A 10,939-nucleotide genomic window follows, 5' to 3' on the forward strand; every position below is an offset into this window, starting at 1 on the left:
CTTGGTGTTTAGTCAGAGTTTCAACGCACTGCATGAGAACACTACAGTGAAAAGGCGTCATCATTAGGTGTTTTGACAAGTGGTACGATGTCTTTGCGATCAAGATGTTGGCATCCAACGCCAAGAGCAGTAGAACGTCGGCAAGTGTGGCTGCCCTCGCTAGAGCTAAAGCAGAAGCCGCCAAGGTGCGAGTGTCACACGCTAATCAAGAAGCAAAACTGAAAATGGAAAAGGCTACCAGAGAAGCGGAAAACCAGAGGGAAAAGGCAAGGATAGATGCAGAGTTAGAAGCGCTGACGCTACAATGAGAAGCTGATGCCAGCTATGGTAGAAGCAGAAGTGTTGGAAAATGGTGCAGAAATGCACGTTCCAGATGAAGCAGTAAAATATGCATCAGAAAGGGCCAAATTGGAATGCACCAGCGTATATGTCCAATCTCAAATTGACCTGCAGATTTGTCCTTCCTCTCCATACTTGCCTATTGGCATCCCATCTCAGTGAAATCTCAGGGAACCTTCGTTGCATCGCATTCACCTGGGGAAGACAACTCACAATTGCAACCTTGCAACGAACTCAAGTATAAAAAGGCTGACTACAAATACTTCCTGTCGCCAAACTTACCAGATCTGCCAAGAGCAGAGACAAAGGCTGAAGTCAGAACAGTAAATCCCATTATGAACGTACACGCTCAGTCATATGCCCCCCAACATATTCCCCCAGCCAGCACGCCACCTGCAGCAGAACCCTTGGCACAGTATTTAGCACAACGAGACCTCGTCAATTCAGTACTGAACCAGTTTGATGATAAGTTTGAAAATTACCGTGCATGGTACTTCTCATTCGCCAGTGCAGCCGGCAGAGTCCAGCTCACAGCAACCCAAGAGTTGGATCTTATGACTAAATGGCTGGGAAAGGAATCAAGTGAACAGGTGAAACGCATATGCTCAGTGTACGTCAACGACCCCAAGCTAGCCTTACACAAAGCATGGGAGAGACTTCAGGAGTGCTATGCAGCCCCTGAAATTATTGAAAGGGTGCTATTTCAACGGCTGGACAATTTTCCTAGGGTGGCCAAGGATCACACTAAACTAAGAGAACTCAGAGATTTACTCATGGAGATTGAAGGTGCTAAAGAAGACAGCTATTTAACTGGCCTGTCATATCTAGATACTTAACATGGGATTGGACCAATTGTGGACAAACCTCCATTTGGGCTGCAGGAAAGGTGGGTGTCTATTGGCTCAGAGTACAAGGAAGAGAATGGTGGTAGATTCCCTCCCTTTAAGTATTTTAGTAGGTTTGTGTGCAAGGAGGCGAAACGACCCTAGCTTCATGAATCAAGGTAGCACCACAACTCACATTAAACCAATCAAATCTATTTCAAACAATTTTGACATCAATAAACCTGTCTCAATGCATAAAACCAAAGTCTCCACAACCAACAATGACCCTAGCAAGAATTGTCCATTGCACAACAAACCCCACCCCCTCAAAAAATGCAGAATGTTTAGAAACAAACCCTTTGACGAAAGAAAGGCCCTTCTCAAGGAAAAAAGAATATGTTTTAAGTGCTGTTCCTCTACCTCCCACCTCGCCAAAGAGTGTACGTTCCCCGTAAAGTGCTCAAAATGCAACAGCACTAATCACGATGTGGCCATGCATCCCAGCCCGTCACCGCAAACCGCCAAGGATCCTTCACCCTCACAAGAGGACGGCAGAGAGGGAGAGGATCACCCCGATACAACTGTTGTCAGCTCGAGCTGCACAGAAGTTTGCGGTTCAGATCAGTCAAGCTGTTCGTGCTCAAAGATCTGCCTTACTAAGGTATACGCTAAGGGAGCCAAAGACAAGGCCATCAAAGCCTGTGTAATTCTGGATGACCAGAGCAACCGCTCACTAGTCAGACCAGAGTTCTTCGAGTTGTTTAGTGTAGAGAGTACTCCATTTCCATACTACCTCAGAACTTGCTCTGGCATCGCAGAAACATCTGGCAGGAAGGCAGAAGGCTTCCAGCTCGAGTCACTGGATGGTAAAGTCGTCATCTGTCTCCCTCCATTCTTGGAGTGCAACGAGATCTTGAATAACCGATCCGAGATTCCGACGCCAAGCGCAGTGCTACACCATCCGCATCTCCACTACATTGCCAAGCACATCTCAGAACTGGATCCAGAAGCAGAAATACTCCTGCTACTCGGAAGAGACGTTCTTAGGGTGCACAAAGTCAGGCAGCAGGTCAATGGACCACACAATGCCCCCTTTGCCCAACGTCTGGATCTGGGCTGGGCGGTGATAGGAGAGGTGTGTCCTGACAACGTATACAAACCGACAGTTAACACACTCAAGACTAACGTGCTAGATAGTGGCCGCCATTCAACCTTTCAGCCCTGCACAAGCGTTATGTGTATCAAGGAAGCACAACAAAAGCACAAGCATAGTAAAGTAACTGAGAAGACACTGAGACAGTCTTCGCCCACACCAAGCACGACAATAACCTCACTCCAACAGTGGAAGACACCATCTTCTTAAAAATAATGGACACCAAGGTCTTTAGAGACGAAGCAAACAACTGGGTCACCCCACTACCGTTCAGAGAACCACGCCAGCGCTTGTCAAATAACATAGAGCAGGCAGTTGTGGAGGCCTGCCCACCTGATGACTGTGCTCCAGCGATCAAGGATCTGGATCTAGGTAGAGAAACTATACTCACACAAAGGAGTTTGGGTCTCCTTTGGAAGATCATGACCGACACAGTCACATTCTCCATGCTGAACACAAACAAACCATTCACCCACCATGGAGTTCTCTCCACTGTCAACAGTGTTTTCGATCCCCTGGGTGTACTGGCACCGGTTGCGATCCAGGGAAGAGCCCTCCTCAGAGAACACCTCCCAGCTCTCTGACTGGGACACTCTGCTACCAGAAAATAAACTAAGGAGATGGGAAGCTTGGAGAGACTCACTTCAAGACCTAAAACAGCTTCACGTCCCGCGTAGGTACACTGCAACCCCACTCACCGAGGCTGCGCACAGAGAACTGTGTTCTCAGATGCTTCAACCAAGGCCATCGGTGCTGTGGCTTACTTAAAAGTAGTTTGGAAGGATGGTCAAGTTGAAGTAGGATTTGTAACTGGTAAGGCGAAGCAGGCACCTCAGTCCGAGCCTACAATTCTAAGGCTTGAACTGTGTGCAGCTGTCCTAGCTGTGGAAAGGGCAGATCTTATCCAGAACAAGCTAGACCTAGAGCTGGATGCCACCAAATTCTACACAGACAGCAAAGTAGTGCTCGGCTACATCTATAATGAATCAAAATGTTTCTACGTGTACGCTCACAATAGAGTTCAACGCATCCGACTGTCCTTGAAGCCCGAACAATGGCGTTATGTACGTACAGAGGAAAACCCTGAAGAACACGCATCGAGATCCTTACCTGCATCCCGTTTGGTGCAGACTCGCTGGTTCACCGGACCTTCCTTCCTGCATCAGCCACCAGCAGAAAAAACACAAACGAGCCAGGCATTTGAGCTGATTGAACCCGAGACTTGGAAATCCAGCCACAAATACAAGTGTGCACCTACCTGGAAGAATCAATATGTACCACTGACCGCTTTCAGCGGTTCTCCACCCTGAACTCCTTAATGAGAGGATTTGTGTTCCTCATCCACATCGCCAGATCCCACAAACACTCACCCCAAAATAGCGAATGTAAAGGATGGCACAAATGTAGCTTACCTTGCACTGCGGACGAATTGGCCCAGGCAAAGGATGTCATCTTTAAAGCAACTCAAAGAGCAGCCTTTGCAAAGGAGCTTTCAGCCCTCCAAGCTAATAAACCAATACCAAAGGACAGCCCTTTGAGGAAGCTCAGCCCAATCCTGAAGAACGATCTCATTTGCATTGGAGGCTGGTTAATAGACTCTCACCTTTCAGCTGCAGAAAAGAGCCCAGTAATCCTGCCCAAAGACAGCCACGTGTCCTTACTGCTCACACGCCATCACCATGAACAGGTAAGGCATCAAGGCCATCACCTGACGGAGAGAGCAATCAGGGCAGTGGGACTGTGGATCTTGGGAGGCAAAACACTAATCAATTCAGTACTCCACCAATGTGTTCCTGCCGCAAACCGCGAGGGAAGCTGGAAGTTCAATGTATGGCAGCCCTCCCACCAGAACGCCTCAAAGCCTGCCTTCCTTTTACATATGTGGGGTTCGATGTATTTGGTCCTTGGACTGTCACCACTAGACGCACCAGAGGAAGACAAGCAGAGAGCAAACGGTGGGCCATCATGTTCAGCTGCATGAGTTCAAGAGCTGTGCACATTGAGGTAATTGAATCTTCAGATATATCCAGCTGCATTAACGCTCTCAGGTGCTTCTTTGCACTAAGAGGCCCTGCAAAACAGTTAAGATCCGATTGCGGCACAAACTTTGCTGGAGCGTCCAAGGAGCTTGGGATGGACAAAATAGTGCAATGGTACCTCAGTGAGCAGGGATGCAACTGGGAAGTCAACACACCACACGCCTCTCACACGGGAGGCTCATGGGAGCAGATGATTGGCATCGCCAGAAGGATCCTTGATTCAATGTTTCTTCAGCAATGCACCCGTCTGACCCATGAAATACTGTGCACACTAATGGCAGAGGTCCCAGCCATTATAAATGTGCGACCACTCCTACCTGTGTCTTCAGACCCGGAAAGCCCCTTCATACTCTCGCCGTCAATGCTCCTTACGCAGAAGGCAGGAGTTCCCCCTCCACCTGGAGACTTCAAAGACTTGTACACGAAGCAATGGAGACAGCTTCAGGCTCTTGCAAATCAGTTCTGGACGTGTTGGAGCCACGAATACCTACCTTTGTTGCAACACAGACAAAAGTGGACAGAACCTTGCAGGATCCTTCAAGTTGGAGATCTAGTCCTGCTCAGGGACAAGCAGATCGCCCGCAACTGCTGGCCAATGGCCAGAATAACTGTCATATTCCCTGGTAGGGATGGACATGTCAGGAAGGTCGAATTATAAACTACTGACCAAGGTGATGTGAAAACTTACCTAAGACCAGTCGCAGAGGTCGTTCTACTTCTTCCTAAAGACTGATCTAGAGACTAAAGTTCTATACCATGTTCATAGTGACCTCACAAGTGTTGCCCTTGATGCATTTGTTTAGCTTTGTTGGGTTTCTGCTTTAAATAATTTGTTTGTAACTATTTTCTAGTTAAGGTTAAAGATAAAATTCATTGCCTATGGTATATCGCGGCATGTGATGACGTCACCTCCAGTTTTGCCGCGTCTTGGGGGGTAACTTCTGGTTCGGAGAAGGTGGAAAGGTGGGGGCTGTGCGTGCAGCATGAACGTAAAGAGCTCCATGTCTACCCACAAAGAAACGTTATAGAAGCAATGCCGTAATTTCATATGACAGTATTTGAAGTAAAAATAACGTGGATTCTGTTAAAGGAAGCGGCGATTGGAGCAGCACGCATGGTGGCTTTTCAATTTCAAATGCGGGATCGGCTCGAGCCCAGTGGTGGTTTGACGTGACCCCCTCCCTCCCCTGGGTGGCTGAAGACACTCGCTAAAAGAAAAAAGTGCATGTGGTCTCAAGAATGAAACAGATACTGTATATATTTTGTATTATTTTATCAACAGTTTTCACCGTACATTAATGTGGAAGAGTGTACAGTAAACAGTTAATCTTACTGCAACTCTTGTCTTCATTGGCTCCGGTTTAACTTAGTGTTTAGTCAGAGTTTCAACACGCTGCACGAGAACACTACAGGAACATGGAATGTAAAGGCAATGTACAAAAGTGGAAAGACAGTGCAAGTGGAGGCTGAAATGAAGAACGACAATCAGAGCCTGTTTGGCACCAGTGAGACAAGATGGACAGTACTATAAGCAGAGGCAGCTGTTGACAGGGGAACTGCTGCTTTATTCAGGGCATGAGGAAGATGCTGTCCCACATACACATGGAGTGGCACTAGTGCTATCACTATATATGATAGGATAGGAAGCCCATGGTCCCCAAGTCATCTCGGCATCCTTTAGTACAAAGAGCAAAATCAAGATAAACGTCATATATCTTATGCGCCCACTAAAGACAGTGACAAAGAAAACAAGGATGCTTTCTACAGCAGACTCCAGAACATTCAAGTAGTGCATCCTGAGAGAGATATTAACATTCTCATAGAAGACTTCAATGTAAAAATAGGATCGGATAACACTGGCTACGAAGATGTGATGGCAACACATGGACTGGGTACGATGAGAATGGACATCATTTTGCCTACATGTGTACATTGAATAACATGGTCATTGGAGGGAGCATCTTTCCCCATAAAAGAATTCACAAGAACATCTGGGTGTCACCCGACCATATAAACAGAACCAAATGGACCACATCTGTATACCCATGAAATGCAGGAGACCACTTCAAGATGTCAGAGTAAGGAGAGGAGCAGATGTCACATTGGACCACCAATTCTTGGTTGAGAAGCTGAAACTCAACTGAAGAAGAATTGGATGGAACAAGGCACAGATTCAACAGCAACATTTTAAGCACCATGCAGACCCAAGAAACATTCAAACTGGCCCTCAGCAACAAGTTCCAGTGTTACAAGAATTGCATGAGAGGATCTACACAACAAATGGCAGAAAGTTAAGGACATACTAGTCTAACATGTCTAGAACTACTAGGTGCTAAAAAGAACCAGCAGGAAGAATGGATCTCAACTGAAACATTCCACATGATCAAGGCAAGGAGGCAGAAGAAAGCAATTACGAATAACAACAGGACTAGAATGGGAAATGGGAAAGCACATAGACAGCATGCAGAGACTCACAGGCAAAGAAGAAAAGCAGCGCTACAGCGGATAAGCACAGTTACATAGAGTTATGCCTGGCAGAAGTGTGGCAACATGAGGAAACTGTTTGACACCACCAAGCAACTCTGCCTTCAGAAAATATTCAGCTCATATAACTCTTTTCATGTTTTGTCCATTTTCTAAATTCAAAGCATAAATTTTGATCTTTTGAACTAATCTATAAAACATTAATCATCATGCTAAATTAAAAGAAAAATTCCAAAATCTGTCAACAATGTACTTAAAATTAAAAACCAAAATAGTGAGGCTGAAAAAGTAATAGCCCCCTTTGTAATTACTACATTAACTTTCCTCAGATGCAATATTGTATATTACCATACCAACTCGCCCAAGTTGTTGATGTAGAAAATTGGAGCATCACCTGCTTACAATGGTAGAGTTTCAAAGACCAAACCAAAATGAAGACAGAAGAGCATTCAAGTCACTCTGAGCTGCAGAAGCCTGTGGCTGCAACTGAAGATGAAATTTCATGGCTCCAATCTCCAAGGCCTTGCATAAAAAGTAATTTATGGAAAATTGGCAAGGAAGAATTCCAGGATAAAAAAAAGTCTTGTCCATAAAGACTTTGCAAAGCATCACTTAACAGATACTGTAAAGATGTGGAAGAAGGACTTGTGAAATATTTTGGCCTTAACACTAAATGGTACATGCAGTGTAAATCTAGTAATGCGCATTTGCCAGGTAACTCCGTTCCTACTGTATAGTGGAGGTAGCATCATTCTATGGGGATGCTTTTCAGCAAAAGGGATGGAAAATCTGGTCAGGATTGATGGGAAGATGAATGCTGTTAAATACAGAGAGATCCTGGATAGAAGTATGCTCACCTCTGCCAGAAAGCTTAAACTGGGTAGGACGTTTGGTTTCAGCAGCACAATGACCCAATGCACACTTCCATTGCAACCATGGAGTGGTTTTAGATGAAGAAAATTGATGTTCTTGAGTGGCCCAGTCAGAGTCCTGACCTTAACCCAATCGAGTATCTCTGGCAAGACCTCAAGATTGTCGTCCACTGCCATTCCCCCAATTAACCCCGCGCAATTTTGCAAGAAAGAATGGGCAAATCTTGCTGTTATGTTGTGCAAAGCTAAGGGACTTATCCAAAAGACCACTGGCTGTAATAGCTGTGAGAAGTGGTTCAACTAAGTATTGAGCAAAGGGGGATGAATACTTTTGAACTGCTGATGTTTCAGTTGAGTTTTTAGTTTTTCATGCTTTACAATTTTCCCTGTTTTTTGGGTTCTATCGTGGAAAAAAAGGAGCATGTGATTCACAAATAAAAATTCGCAGTTAAGTTGATCCAAATCTCTGCTTGTAATATTCATTTATGTGAACAAACTTTGTGGGCTGAATACTTTTACGTGGCAACGTGAGGAAGCTGTACAACACCACCAAGAAACTGTCTGGCAAGTACAGTAAGCCTGAGAAGCCAGTCAAGGACAAGGATGGAAAGGCATAGTGGGGACAGAGCAGCAGCTGCAGGTGGGCTGAACACTTTGAAGATCTGTTGAGCAGACTCACAACTCTAAACCCAAATGACATCCCTCCAGCCAATATTGTCCTGCCTATAAACTGCGACAAGCCTACCAGAGAGATCAGGAAAGCAACAAAACTGCTAAACAATGGTATAGCAGCTGGTCCAGACAACATTCCTGGAGAAGCTCCCAGGGCAGATGTAGACACTACAGCAGAGATGCTGTACCCTCTCTTTCAGAAGACCTGGAAAGAAGAGAAAGTATCAACAGACTGGAAAAAAGGGCTACTTTGTCAAGATTCCAAAGGGTGACTTTAGCAACTGCTCCAATTACAGAGGCATCACACTCTTAAAAATATGAACAATCAGGGTTCCACAAGAATAGATCATGTACTAACCAAATATCCACATTACACACATAATCAAGCAGTCACTTGAGTGGAATTCATCTCTGTACATTAACATCAATTATGAAAAAGCATTCGACAGTATAGACAGAGAGACCTTGGAGAATCCTGGGGCACTATGGAGTACCAGGCAAGATGGTCAGACTGATCAAGAATTCGTACGAGGGAATGTCCTGCAGAGTCAACCATGGTGGACAGCTCACCACTCACTTTTAGATGAAGAAAGGAGTCACACAACGCTGCCTGCTGTCCCCTTTCCTGTACCTTCTGGTCAAAGACTAGATCATGAAGCCATCTACGGCACAGAAAAGGAATGGGATGAAGTGGATCCTATGTAAACAACTGGATGACCTGGACTCTGCTGACGATATAACTCTCCTGTCCAACACCCACAAGGGGAAAAAAAACAGACTTGATAACCAAAGAGGAAAAAAATCCCCAAGATCAACTCAACTTGCAGTGACCCAGACACTTTCAAGGGACGTTCACTTGAGGAAGTAGAAGCAGTGTCATTTACAGACAGGGCAGCACCCATTGGCAAAGCTAGGGCAGCCTTCACCCAGCTCAAGTACAGCTGGTCCTTGAAGGAGCTGTCATAGCACACTAAGATCAGGCTGTTCAACTCCAACTTGTGGTCAGTTCTTCTGTACAGGGCAGACTTGGAGGACAACAAAGACTATCAGGAAAGTGCAGACTTTTATTAATAGCTGTCTGTGAAAAAAATCCTCCAGATACGCTAGCCAGAAGTCATAAGCAACACTGATCGATGGCAGTGAACACAGTGGAGAAAGAATTAAGGAAATGAAGTTGGGGATGGATGGGATACGTGCTGTGTAAGCCAAGTATCAACATCACCAGGCAGACCCTTACAAAACATCCCCAGAGAAAGTGGAAGAGATGCCCGCTGAAGATCACCTGGCAACACAACCTTGAAGCTGACACCAAGATGATGGGCTACACCTAGGGACAACTTGAAAGACTGGCCTAAGAGAGATGATTCTGGTGAGCTGCTATTAGCAGCCTATGCCACAGTGGGGGTGACAGGCTTAACTAACAACTGTCACTTTTGCCTTTAAAGATTGAGCTGCAGGTATCAGTTACGTCATGGTGGATAGAAGATCTAGCATATGGAAGTTTGGATCCCTTTGCTAAAGTAATTGAGATCAAGACATGAGTGGAACTGGATTTTGGTTCTCAGTATCAGAATCAGACTTATTATCACTGACATATTGTGAAATTTGTTGTTTTGCTCAAGGCAAGTTGGTTGGGACAGCACCACTGAAACACAATTCTTAGCTTATTACCTTAGGTTAGCTAATTGCTTCTAAATACTCCAGGCTTCAGACTTTGTGGGCAAGTAGGTTCTATGCCATTCATGAGCCACACTTACACAGAGTATCCTGGAAATGGTATCTAAACACTTGCTGTAGTGTTATTTAAATACCTAGTTTAACGTCATTCTGGAAACTTACCTATCAAGGAAGATGAGAGATGTACAGCAACTACCAGAGTGGAAGACAGACATGAGTGGAAATCGTACACGTTTAAATCTTGAGGTAAAGCAGATGTAAGTTAATAAATGCAATGCCATATAGTCACAGTATATTTCAATAATAACAATCTTTCTTCCTTAATAATATTGTATAGTACTGTTGATAGTTTTAACTTAGTTAATTTTGTTATTGATTAAATCATTTTGTTTTGTGGAAAAATCACAAAACTATACTACAATTTTATACTAAGTTATAGCCAGTAAAAAAAGACTCAGTGAAATTAGTTTTTGTGCAACTTAAGAATGAAACTGTAAATGCTTATTAAAAAATGTTTTGACTACATATACAAGACAGGAAATACCTACTGAATACTGTACATAAAACTCCAAAATCCAAACATATTTTTCTCTCTTTCAGGCAAAACTGAAACTTGTAACTCAGCACTGTCAGTTACAAATGAAGCTGAAATATTCAATTAAAATCATGTTACCACTGCCACAAAGCAAATACTGTATTAAAATAACATAATGCAAATTTAAACGATGAACACTTGCGTGAACCTGGCCGGATTCTTTGAAACTTGTGAATTTATGAAATGCAAGAACTTTTTACGTCAACCATCAAAAACATAAAAGAAAAACCCCACAGCTGCATTTTATTCAATTCATTGTATGTGACAAACAAAGAGAATCAAGG

The 10,939-nt window shown here is 44.2% G+C and overlaps 1 protein-coding gene across 1 annotated transcript in view; it reads left to right on the plus strand.

Annotated features, from left to right (window-relative positions):
• The window catches only part of lrrc39 (leucine rich repeat containing 39), a 39,351-nt gene extending 28,553 nt beyond the window's left edge, over positions 1-10,798 (plus strand). Inside the window, exon 9 of the mRNA XM_073063404.1 lies at positions 10,661-10,798. Within this exon, the coding sequence (XP_072919505.1) occupies positions 10,661-10,722 (62 nt within the window). The 3' untranslated portion in view covers positions 10,723-10,798. The remainder of the gene's footprint in view (positions 1-10,660) is intronic.
• The last annotated feature ends 141 nt before the right edge of the window (positions 10,799-10,939 follow it).

Source organism: Hemitrygon akajei, chromosome 12 (genome assembly GCF_048418815.1).
Source record: "Hemitrygon akajei chromosome 12, sHemAka1.3, whole genome shotgun sequence".
NCBI classification, from domain to species: Eukaryota; Metazoa; Chordata; class Chondrichthyes; order Myliobatiformes; family Dasyatidae; genus Hemitrygon; species Hemitrygon akajei.